Source organism: Hippichthys cyanospilos, chromosome 11 (assembly GCF_059441005.1).
Source record: "Hippichthys cyanospilos isolate Australia breed blue-spotted pipefish chromosome 11, RoL_Hcya_1.0, whole genome shotgun sequence".
Lineage (NCBI taxonomy): Eukaryota > Metazoa > Chordata > Actinopteri > Syngnathiformes > Syngnathidae > Hippichthys > Hippichthys cyanospilos.
Genome location: NC_142379.1, coordinates 9,878,230 through 9,891,123, shown reverse-complemented (window position 1 = coordinate 9,891,123; position 12,894 = coordinate 9,878,230). Strand labels below are relative to the sequence as shown.

The window sequence follows — 12,894 nt, the reverse complement described above, 5'->3', positions numbered from 1 at the left end:
ACACATTTTCTCTCTCGCTGAATTGTTTGCCTGCTTGAGTCTATCTATCTTTGTCTCATATTGTTGGAATTATGGGCACAGCTGACATTTTCTTCACAACCACTTACCTTTCACAGCTCTAGCTAGCCTTGCACTATCTAACAAAATACAGTTCGGGCGTTTTATTGAAAGTTCAGGCTCACTGCCAGAGGAAATCATTGAAAATGTGACGTTGTGATCACAGTATATACAGTACATAATTGTGGCTGTGACGATATCCAGTAGGAATTAAAGGTTGGGACTTTGCAAGTAACCCTTGGTCCACTCCATATGGTTTATACCACTCTATTAAAAACAATTGGGTTAAAAATAAACCAATAAAGGCTCAATAAACAACAGATCCGATATTTGGTTCGATTTAATCCAACTTTATCAGTTGTTTTCTACAAAACAATCCAATTTAGTATTTTTTTTAAGCGTCTCTTTTGGTCTCATCAGGTTACGTTCAAGGTCACATTAGTTCTTAAGATGCTTTTAGGACATTTTGCAACAGCCTTAATTATTTTTCATGTCACAAGGACGCTTGAAACGTTCAAAAAGCTCAAACTTCTTCTGAATGTCTTAAGAATGTCCTAAGAACAGACGTCACTTGAACAAACCCTGAAAAACCCCTGAAGTGAACATGCATCTGCTACCTTCGTCAACGCTTCCAGGCTTTGCGCATCTTGTTTTTTTCTCGGTCAGCTTTATGATTAGGATGATTCTTTCAGACCTCGAATGACTTTCAGTTCACAGCTGTGCGTCTTCAAATATTACTAGTTTAAATTTCATAACCTCTCAGACTTGTTCTCACCATGTGTGTATGGCTTTATTTATTCCTGAAAACACCCAGGTTGAGTTGATTGAAAACTCTCAATTTGTCCATCAGTATAGATTTAAGTAGGAATGGTTGTTTCTCACCCCAACCCCAAAGAGGGCAAGCATGATAGAAAACGGATAATTGGCTATGTAATCTAGTGCATATAAGCGATGCTTCCACTCGAAGCATATGGAATCACAAACACCTGACTCAATCAAGATCAAACTTCTCTCTTTCTCTTCTTGACCCCCTTGTCCATCCCTTACCCACAACCCAATCACCTTCCCCCTGTAACTCCTTCCCTCCAAAATTTCCACGCCAAGGTTCGGCACAATTATCTAATGATTTCCCTGTCCTTTGTTTTTTGTTTGTTTTTTTCTTCTGGTCTGGTCTGGTTCTTTTGTTCAGGTAATCCAAGGATTCGGCCGATGAAAAACATCACGGCCGTGGCGGGACGCAGCTCTTTTGTAAATTGCAGAGTCATCGGCTATCCGTATTACTCCATCAACTGGTATAAGGAGGGGCTTCTGTTACCTGATAACCATCGGCAGGTAAAGCCAGCCACATTAAACTCAGATTCTGAAACGGAATTTCCTTTTACAGCATAACTAAAGTTTTGTTATGTTTGTTATGTTCTCTTATGTCTTGTGCATGACAAAGTATTTCTGGGATTAACTTCATATTTATACTTGCACCTTTGAGCGATAACTAGATTGATCACAGTTATTAGCTTAATTTTGAACATTGTGTCATGTTTTTTAACTGTTTAATAAAATGGAAATGCAAGCAAATACAATGAAATTAGTTGACGAGTTTACATTAATGCTTGTTGATTTTTTTTTTGTAATCGCCTTGATTTAATACATTAAACCCGAATACTAAATTGAAAACGATAGCGCAGGTTTTGGCTGTTTGTCCCTGACTGTAACCGTTAAGAAACTCTTTGTAGGTGGTGTTTGAAAACGGCACCCTGAAGCTTACCGATGTCCAGAAGGGGATGGACGAGGGGGCGTACATCTGTAGTGTACTTATCCAACCTCAGCTTTTCATCAAGCAGACTGTATACGTCACTGTCAAAGGTGAGCCACGCTATTCCAATCATGTTCCCTTTGTCTTGCATGCTTGTGCTCACAGGAATTCAATACATATATATATATATATATATATATATATATATATATATAATGGATGGGGGTTGACTGTAAATGACAGAGTGGCCAAAAAATGTAAAATGCTAGGTCGGGTAATGTTCTTTGCAGCGCCAGTAATTTAACCCTTACAGTATGTGGTATTTTGGTTCCTTTTGGTTCTTCTGATGATGCAGAAGAGTGCCATACAATAATCGTATACAGTATCACGTAAGAGTTTAACAGTATTCTCTTAATATTTTTGTGGAGTATGAATTAGCAGTAAAATCCATCCATTTTAATCTATCTCAGTGGGTGGCCGTTTTCTTACGAGCTGTTGGCATGACAATCGCTCAGGTTACAATCAGTCACGGCTCACCTGATTTCTACATTAGGTATGTGATATCACCTGAGCTCCAATCAACTGTAATGTCATTGTCAGTCAACAGCTAGAGGCAAAATGGCCGCCCTCTAAGATGAAAGAAGCAAAAGATAGCTGACCATAAAATGTGTGGTAACACATGTAGACAGCCGGTATAACAATATTCACAGTCATACGTTCTCTATCCTTTGTGCAAAAATGACTACTGCTGCTTACTGATTCACTTGTGATAGTTGTGAAAGTCATTTATATGTATATGCATGACTCTTAGGTAAATATTTTCCCGCTTGAAAACCCCCGCCATTTTCCAACATTACTTTTGGGTTTTGAAGAAAAACCTTCCAAAGTCAGATGGTTCTTGCCTATGAGAGCAAAGGGAACAATTATGAGTAAGGAGAAGTGAGGCTGCAGAGCAAAAAGGTTGTGAGTAAAACGGGAAGAGAAAAAAGCGTGTATGCATTGCCTCTAATAACCCCTGATTAAGGGGCGGAGTGGCCTAGTGTGCTCTCGCATCCACTCAGCAATTACATGGAGCCCGAGTGCCATTGAATAGAATTCGTGCCAAAGCGCGCCAAGCACACGTGTGCATGTGTGGCCGATGGGTTTGGCTTCTACCTGTCACCTTGCGCGTTTATTCGCTTTGCCCTCTGCCGCACCTGCATTGTTGCGTACGTATTGTGTACGCGTTGAAAAATAGCGGCCCTCGCCGCGTGTTTGCCTACGTGCCTGCAAATGTGTGCTCATCATGTCTCTGATTTAATTAGATGAATTTTAATGAGGTCCAGATTAAATCCCCCAGATGTCTCAGCTGTAACCCCCACCGCCGCCGCCCTCCCCAACTCTGAATCACCTCCATCGGTCTCCATAGCAACACCATTCTCCCCCTGTGGATGGGGCCCTAATTAGAGCAGCTATTATGGGTTAGCTTTATCAGGGCAGGGCGGGTTGGAGTGGAGAGGTTGGCGGGGGGCACAGGCGCAGTGGCTAGTGGGCGTATATAGACAAGCAAAAATGCTTGACAAGCTTTGGGGTAGCCTACATTAGTTTAGATGAATTTATTAACAATGTTTTTTTTTGTCTTCTACCTCTCTCCATACTTTGCTTCATTCTCATGCCACCTCCACCCCACACACGACTGACTCTCCACCTCGCGTCCTTTCAATGCCCTCGCATCTCCAAATCGGCACGTCTCCCCCATATTCTGCCTTCACGTCGTCTCCATCCTTCACTTATTCATATTTGACTTTGAATCTCTGTCTTCACCTCTTACTCACCCTGCTCATTTAAACAACCATCAAACGGTTTGATCCTCTTCTTCTTTATATTTCCATTACTCTGTTTTCCTGTCGTCTCCCACTCCCCTGCCCTGTATTTCACCCTCTTGCCTGTCCTTGCATTGTCTCAACGCCACTCTGTTTTCATCGCACACTGTCATCACCGTTATACGTCATGTCGCTGTTCCTCTTCCCTCCGTCACGGTAATCCCGCCCAGTTCCTCCGCTGATCCAGCCGTTTGACTTTCCGCCGACCTCCATCGGCAAGCTGATGTACATCGCTTGCGTGGTGGCGTCCGGGGACATGCCCATCCGCATCACCTGGCGCAAGGACGGCCAGGAGATCGTGCCTTCCTCGGGCATCACCATCGACACCAAGGAGTTCATGAGCTCCCTGCAGATCTCAAAGGTGTCGCTCAAGCACAACGGCAACTACACCTGCATCGCCAGCAACGACGCTGCCACTGTCAGCACTGAGAGGCAGCTCACTGTCACAGGTGAGGGACAAGCAGAAGCGCCCAGTGACCACAACTTACAATGGGACACATAAAGTGAGACTTGAGCTGGAGTTTTGTATACTCATTGTCGACGGTAGTTCAGAAAGCCACGAAAATTCACTTCCTTGAACAAAATCTCAGAGGAGCGGGTTGATTTGTTTTTGCATCGTTCTGTCCACTAGCTTACACAATAAATCTCATTTTACAGAAAATGCTTGACTACATTATCAATAAATGATGGCCTTAATCCAATATTTATTCTCCGCAGTGCCTCCTCGTTTTGTGGTGCAGCCCAACAACCAGGACGGAATCTACGGGAAGTCGGGTATTCTCAACTGCTCGGTTGATGGATACCCTCCTCCAAAGGTCATGTGGAAGCACGGCAAAAGTGCACTAGGTACAGAATCGCCTCCTCTTCTTTCGTTTACGTTCTTTTCAGTACAAGACGCTCATGCATCATTTTAGGTGGTTCAATACAAGAACAGCATCAAAAATTCACTGTATAAAAAGACTGATTGTGCAAGTATACCTGCATAATGTATTCAACTTTTTACATATGGTCTGCCTTAGGCCTTCAACTAAAAAAGGAAGGTATTGTTATTAGTGCTACATTTTAATGAGCCAAAGCACCACATTCTTTTGTTATTTGATGCAGTCAGTCTAGTAGTTTAAAATGTATTTGGGAAAATATTGTGTCTGTAAAAAAATAAAATAGATTCACCATTTAACTGCAATATGCAATTTCTGGAAAAAATCATACGTGAATGCAGGTATACCAAATGAAAACATGATACATGTGTAATAATACAGAATGATGTATGTATGGAATGATATGATTAATGAATGTATGGAATGAAGTTTAAAGAGGCAGTCATTCATTGATGTGGAATGATAGTGGATGATATGAAATGATGTTAATTAAGTGGCACTGAAAAAAGATGGAATGGTGTGGAATATTTATGGGAAAATGTGCAATACTCTGGTAACAAATGAAATGATGCTGAATAATATTGAATAATGTTTAATAATATTGAATGGTATTGAAAGACAGTCATTCAATGATGTGGAATGATAGTGGGTGAATGATATTGAGTAATAATGAAAAATATGGCATGATATCCAAGATGTTGGTGACAAATATGAATTGATATTTATTGAATGATATGGAATAATGTTTACTGATATTGAATCCTATGGAGAAATATTGAAAAACAGCCATTCAATTATGTGGAACGATAATGGATGAAATTGAATGTTGTTGGACAGTACTGAAAAAAAATGAAAGATGCAATATTTGTGAAAAATGTGCAATATGTTGTTGACAAATGTGGAATGACTTTGAAACATATGGAAGAATATTTTAAAACAGTTAATGAAATTATATTGCTGAAGTTGCATAACAATGTTTTATTGTGTAAAATAACATTTCAAATGTATTTTTAAACCCATTTCCAGTGAGTTTGCATTCTTCTTGTGGGAGGTATCAACGCTCTAACCTACACTATATCCATATCTTTATCTCTGTATTATGGCTCAGCGGGTATCGGCAACCCACAGCAGTACCACCCTGTGCCTTTGACGGGCCGAATACAGATCATGAACAATGGCTCGCTGCTCATCCGCCACGTCCTGGAAGAGGATCGTGGCTTCTACCTGTGCCAGGCCTCCAACGGGGTGGGCTCTGACATCAGCAAGAGCATGGCGCTCACTGTTAAGAGTGAGTACATCAACTCTTATTGCCAAATATTACAATTACTTTGTCACTAATGTAGTCTTCGAGGACAAAGGAGCTTCACTTTCCTATTTCCTGTAAGCTGCATTTTTTTTAAATTTCCATAAAATTGCATACTTAGTATTTTGTCAAGCTAAGATTGTAGTCAATGTCAGTTGTAAAAAAGAAAAGTCATTGAGTTCTCGATTATGAACGTTGCATTAAGTCTCCTGAAAATTCAAAACTTTCCCAATTTTGCTTACATAGCAATGTTGCCTTGGCATACGAATGACACGATACAAGTTTTTTGACTTTGAGCATTTTTTGCCAGTCCCAGTTTTCTGTCACTCTAAACATAGATAAAAGCAAATTATGTTGTGTTTAAAAAATTATCTCAGTGCTAACAAACAATGCAAAATGCCATTGGCAGGCTAACAATCAGCATTGGTGTTTTGATTGTATAATCTTTTAAGCAGTGGATATTTGAATACAAACTAATGACGATAACTATGGATACGGGGATTGTGGACCCAAGTCCAGGGAAGCACAGAGGCATTGAATGCATGCAGAAATCCATAGGCAAGTGACAAAAAGCAAAGCAAAAACAGGGCGCGGGAAAAATAGGACAGTAGAACTACAAAGACAAAAGACAGGCAGGCAGGTACACATGACAATGATCTGACAACACACTCAAAGAAAGCAAGAAAGTAATTACAAGCCAAACTAGATAGCAAGGAACACCTGGACAAGAGAAAGATGGAGCAGGGAGCTGATTGGCAGACACAAGGAAAGCAGGATGTCGAGGACAGGTGGACGCAATCAGACTAACAAGACACTGACACAAGCGGACAAGAAACATGAACAACTAAGTAAAAACACAAAAGCAAGACATGAAAGAAATACTTAAGATCTCAAAATGTAACAGCTTTAAAATAAGAGTGTTTTGAGTTTGTCACAATAACAATGCAATTTGTATTTCAAGGCACCACTTTATTTATAACAATTTTGTGGAAGTTTGTACCCACTGTACACCACAAGTTATGAACATGGTGTGCACATTTTTTTTTTTATCCCCGATTCATATTTGGATTCATAAATCAGACTGTATGGCGTATATAAGAACAAGTAGGAAGAATCTTGCAAGAAGACAGCTAATTTAAATCTTTGAGCAATGTGTATATTGGATAGCTTGTGAGAATGTCGAGCAAGTGGGCAATTGATCCCCTGAACCCTGGGGATCTGTCTCCAGACAATCAAAACCACTTTGAGCTTAATCATTATCTGCAATCAATCGGCGCGGCCTGCCCTCGCTGTCAGTAATGTGATGAAAAAGCACTACGAGAGCGCTGGAGGACGCCGCGCACGCCGGCCGCCGTTATGAAGCAAACAATATTAGCTTCATCTCGCTGGACAGTGACCTTACCTGACAGCCGCGCCGACAAAAAGATGTTAACGGGTCGTGTACGGATAGTGCGCGAATACCTGCACTATCAAGGGGTCGACCCCCACCCCCCACCTTTCCCTCCCAGCATCCGCCTCTTGCTTTACTTGTGGTATTAGTGTTATTGATTGAAGCGTTCCTCTCCTCTGCCTCCCTCAATTTTGTCTGTTTGCTTCAGTGGCGAGAACAAAATGAGGCGAGGGTGAGATGAATAAGTGATGAAAACAAAACAACGGAACCTTCCTCCTCGGGTCGATACTGTGTGCGCGGGAAGATTGAGTGCGCCAGTGATTTTGTGTACAGAGGAAGGCAGAGTGTATCGCTTTTGCCTCTTCATTCACCTAGACCTCCATGTTAACTATCGGAGAATGAGAGAGGAGCGTTATTGACTTTACCTCATTGACCATTGCTCTTCATCGCTGCAACTTGGCTGCGCTCAACTCCACCTTTTTTAACGGATCGCCCTCTCTGCTCCTTCACCTGCTTATTATCCACTCACTTTTCTGTCTGTCTGCCACCCCGCCCCCCTCCCTCACCCATGCTCCAGTCCCAGCCATGATCACAAGTCACCCCAACACCACCATGGCCAAGAAGGGTCATGTTAAGGAGCTGAACTGCACAGCCAGGGGAGAATGGCCCATCATCATTCGCTGGGAGAGAGGCGACACGGTCATTGACCCCGACCGCAATCCCCGCTACTCTATTACCACCAGCCCCAACGAGAAGACGGATGAGGTGTTGTCCACTCTCAAGGTAAGAAACACTCGCACCTTGCAGAGCGCTTGGCTGATGGGAGCAGACGGGTGACTTTATGACTCTTGCTTGACAAATTGTTGCACTTGGTTTCCCCAAGTTTGGGTGACAAGAAACAATCGCTTTCACTCAGAGGTTCTCAAATGGGGGTATGAGGACCATTGTGCGTGCATGAATGCACTTCAGGAGGAATGAGAAATTTTAACGGGGTTTCTGCAGTTAGCAGCAAACCTAATGATATGCTTTGTTATGCTGTGACAGGAATCAGACAGTTTCCTTTTCAAATTAAGAGCAAATTAATTGTAAAACTCAGCAACTTATTGCTAAATTGCCTTTATTGTCATTGTACAGCAGATATGGAGAATTTGGCAAATTTAGAGCATTGCACTGATTGGTGCATGTTAATCAAATATGAACAATAAATAGTAGAGAATCAAAGTTATATTTGTACTGTGTTCTGTTGCTGTTCATTGTGTTAAAGTGACAGTGTAAGATTTAGATGGTTTTTTATTACAGACAGTAGGAGGTACATTGTCCGTAGCTATAACAGACATGGCAGCCTCCAGAGGAGTGCCACCCCCCTTGTAATACTGTTGGTCATTAAGAACACATTAATTTCCAAGTGTTTGAAATGTATAATCATTTAATTTATTCCTTTCTAATGAAAAACAGTCTAAATCTCACACATCGTCCCTTTAATAGCTCTGCTAGTTAAGCTACTCCTGAGTCTGTTTGACCAACTTTTATAGGTTTATGTTTTATAAGTGTTCCCTGGTTTTTGTTTATCAACCAATTATTGTTGTGTGTTTGTTATTATTTGGAATTAAAACAACTAAACAAAAAACAACAAATACCGCACAAGAGGGTTACATCGAAAATTGTTCTGTTTTCATGAATGACTACAAAAAGAAATAAAGAATAATTACTGAGAAGCTGACAATGTTCGGGCAGTTTCAATTTAAAAAAATGGCTCTAGATGGCTACTTGATTCTTAAATAGTTATTAATTAATTTGATCAACTATTAATTGTTACATATTTGATTACTTTTGACAACTCTAGCCAGTAGTGTCACTAGTGGAGCTGAGGTTGTAATCTACATAGTTTATGGAATTGCTAAATACGGCACACATAGAGATACCACAACAAATGTAGCGCTGAAATTTACTAAATCAGACACGGATGGCACAACACTGTTTTAAGCATTTTTTTTAATAATTTTTTTTCACATGGGCTGTGTCACCTAAAAAGGTTTCTCAAAGTGTTTTCTTAAGTCGAAGAATATATTCTCCAAGATAACCTGCATTTGCAATTCCCTACGCTAATGTGTGCATACGCTGAGAGATGATGTTGCCGGGGTGATGTGCCGAAGAAAGAAATGAACTGCCAAATATAACTAATAACTAGAGACACCCGACACTCTTCAAATACCACGTGAGTGTCCTCCCTAGAGGCTGCGAGCAATATACGCACGACATATAAACATTGATTGGATGCTTTTTAAGAGTGAGGCTATGACATCGCTGCTTTCTCCGTTGCATCTATCTATAGCATAGAGCAGGGGTTCTCAAAAGTGGGTACTTGAAGTAACTTCAGGGGGTACTCGAGATTTTAAATAAAACAGACATGCAAAAGTCCTTTAAAAATAATTATTGAATGAAACAATTGTTTCAGGAAAATATGAATTCATAAAACAAATTTTACGTTCAGTAGGTTATTTATTTCATTTTTGTAAAAAGGCAGAATCTCGCCTACGCTAGAATGGTTCGACCCGACTTGTCACGTGCCACCTCTCGTTACCTGTCAAGTTCAATGTCAATCTGTACTATGATCCCAAAATAGGACACTTTAAGTTGAACATTTTTCTGTGGACTAATATTTATTTATAAAAATCTCTATGTTTATTTTGGGGGGGATTTTTTTTTTTATAAATAATTAACTTCATGAATTATGTTTGTCTCTACTGTAGTCCCAAAACAGGACGTTGTATGTTCTGTTTCTGTTTACCGATACTACCTTCATTATCTCTTCAAAGATAAATACCTGAGTGCTAATATGTCTACTTGTCTACTTGTAGCTAAAACCAGCAGAGCGGGAGGACTCGGTTTTCTTCTCTTGTCACGCCATTAACTCATACGGCGAAGGACGAGGCCTCATTCAGCTTACTGTGCAAGGTACTTCTTTGATTCTTTACACAGAATAAAACACCATCTTCACTGGTTGCAATTACACTGCTTACTCCGTAGAGCCCCCAGACCCTCCAGAGCTAGAGGTGCGGGAAGTGAAAGATCGCAGCATGAACCTACGATGGACGCAGAGGTTTGACGGGAACAGCGTCATCACCTCCTATGACATCGAGTATAAGAACAAGACAGGTACATTCAAGGAACACAGAAAAGAGGAGGATCGTTTGGTTCTGAGGATTGAACGGAAACATTGTCACCTTTTCTTGTCAGATAACTGGGAGCTGAAGCACGCCACTCGAAACATTTCCCCCACCAACAATCAGGCCAATATCGTGGACCTCCACCCGGCCTCCGTCTACAGCATCCGCATGTACTCTTACAACGCCATCGGCAAGAGCGAGGCCAGTAAGGAACTCACCATCAGCACGGAGGAAGCTCGTAAGTACATCGCTGTATGTGAGAAAAGATCATTTTTTATTTGGCAGTGACTAATGATATGTTGTCCATCTTCAAAGAGCCTGATGGTCCACCCATGGATGTGATCCTGCAGCCTGTGACCTCGCAGAGTATCCGGGTTACTTGGAAAGTAAGGCATTCTATTACTGCGAAGATGGGAAAAATCTTACACACTGTTCTAATAGTTGTGTAAATAATGAGGAAATCTTTCCCTGCGACCTAGCCTATTCATTTGTGTCCAATGTGGTGTCCATTTTGTCTCAGAAAGACAGCAAAGTTAATTGCATACAACTATAGCATATGAGACATCATTGGAATGGCCAGGATGTCCTCTACTGAGCACACTAGGATTTAGTAAGGTCCAATGTGTCCACTAGTGGACACAAATGGTTTACAAATATTGATTTAAGCAAAGTATTATAACTGATATGATATGATTTGAAATAAGCAGCAAAATCCACCCATCTTTTTACATCAGGGGTTCACCATTTTGCTAGTCACTGAAAATGACACAAGGCTCAATGGCTAATCAGGGTTCAGCTTGCAAATGTCACATGACTAAATGCAAAAAACAGGTGATTTATCAATCTTCATGCAACTTTTCTTCAAATAGACATATTACAGTAGTTTCATGGCTGTGTTTTTGTGAACTTAAACCATCTGACAAAAACTAAGTCAAGCTTTGTTTTTACTACAAAATGTATAACTTTTCAATCTAAAATACGAGGGGTAGAGGGAAACAAAAGAATGAGTCTATTATGAGATACCTAAAGAAAAAACTTCTTGAAAAAAGATATTTCATCTCATCCCACCTCTCAGGCTCCCAGGAAGGAGCTGCAAAACGGGGTGATCCGGGGTTACCAGATTGGTTACAGAGAGAACGGGCCAGGCAGCAACGGCCAGTACAGCATTGTGGAGATGAAGGCTACCGGGGACAGTGAGGTGTACACACTGGACAACCTGAAGAAATTTGCCCAGTATGGCGTGGTGGTTCAGGCCTTCAACAGAGCTGGCACAGGGCCCTCCAGCTCCGAGATTAATGCTACTACGCTTGAAGATGGTAAGAAGAAGTCTTCACAGATGCTCCTCTACATACAAACCTTCGACATACAAACATTTAGAGATAAAAGCAGAGTTGCCTGTAAGTCAGATTTTGTATTCAGCTATTTTTGTATAATGCTAATGCCAGCGCTGCCACCAGAAACAAACCTCCTTCCCAGTACGTCTTGTAGTGAAGGGTTGCCTAATAAAGCTCAGTCTGATAGTTCTTTTCTTGAAACCAAGATGGTAACATCTTTGGTAAACAGAAACACCGCTAAAAGCTAAATGATGAACGGCAAATGTAAACAGGAAATGCAGCGTGGCCTTCTAGATTAAAAGCAGATGTTTTAAAGATAACACAGTTAAGTAAACAATACAAACGGGAGCACTTGAATAATTTTCATATAAATGCTCCTGTTTGTGAACACGGATGATTCAGACGTTGGTTCGGTCTGCTTGCTTCTTTTAATGAAAATAACGTGGTACAACCTTGGTTAACAAAAGCTGCTGTAAGCAACTTCAAGTCAACTTATTGAGCAAAATTTGAGCACTTATTGAGCAGTATCAAACCGTGCACTTGTACACCACGGCAAACTACAAAAAAATGAACTGTTTTTTTTTTGTTCCTGAAGTGTAAAAATGGGCCACTTTAGTGACCAGCTGCCGTAATTGATGCTTTTCAAACAGCACGGCGCCGTGTGAGCAAGTGGAAGAGCAAACTGTCACCCATCCGCCAGCTTTGATTCACAGTTACTGCGCGTTCTGTGTTGCTTTCTCGCCGCCTGAACTGTGTCTCGGTCCTCCATCGTTTATTTTTTTTCACTCTATTCGAACAAGAATGAATGTTGCCTGCTGTAATCCGAAGCTTTCGTTCACTGCCGGTGCACAAAGGAGCGTGGCGATAAAAGAGCTGGCTGATTAGATGGAAATAAACAAGTACAACTGATCTTATTGATGTTTCCTTTTCGACTTTTTTTTTTCATCAGGGCCAAACGTTTGCTCATTTTAGATGTTAGAAATGTGCCAGCTACTCTTTAGTGAACTATTTCCCTTGTTTGCTGATAAGACAAATAAGCATTAATGAAACTGTAGAGTAACAGATCAATAATGGAGATTATTTTTTTTTTGTCAATACAACAAAAATGATTGTCATTCAAAGATGCTATACGCGGAGCACTTTTTAAAATAGA

At 40.9% G+C, this 12,894-nt stretch overlaps 1 protein-coding gene across 3 annotated transcripts in view; it reads left to right on the top strand.

Moving 5' to 3' along the window:
- Positions 1-12,894, top strand: part of dscaml1 (Down syndrome cell adhesion molecule like 1) — a 108,480-nt gene that overhangs the window by 72,682 nt on the left and 22,904 nt on the right. For all 3 annotated transcript variants that reach the window (XM_088426907.1, XM_088426906.1, XM_088426905.1), the window contains 11 exons: positions 1,247-1,389; positions 1,788-1,917; positions 3,840-4,118; positions 4,387-4,515; positions 5,656-5,835; positions 7,818-8,023; positions 10,099-10,195; positions 10,268-10,396; positions 10,478-10,645; positions 10,723-10,793; positions 11,483-11,723. In XM_088426907.1, coding sequence (XP_088283033.1) covers positions 1,247-1,389; positions 1,788-1,917; positions 3,840-4,118; positions 4,387-4,515; positions 5,656-5,835; positions 7,818-8,023; positions 10,099-10,195; positions 10,268-10,396; positions 10,478-10,645; positions 10,723-10,793; positions 11,483-11,723 — 1,773 coding nt within the window. The remainder of the gene's footprint in view (positions 1-1,246; positions 1,390-1,787; positions 1,918-3,839; positions 4,119-4,386; positions 4,516-5,655; positions 5,836-7,817; positions 8,024-10,098; positions 10,196-10,267; positions 10,397-10,477; positions 10,646-10,722; positions 10,794-11,482; positions 11,724-12,894) is intronic.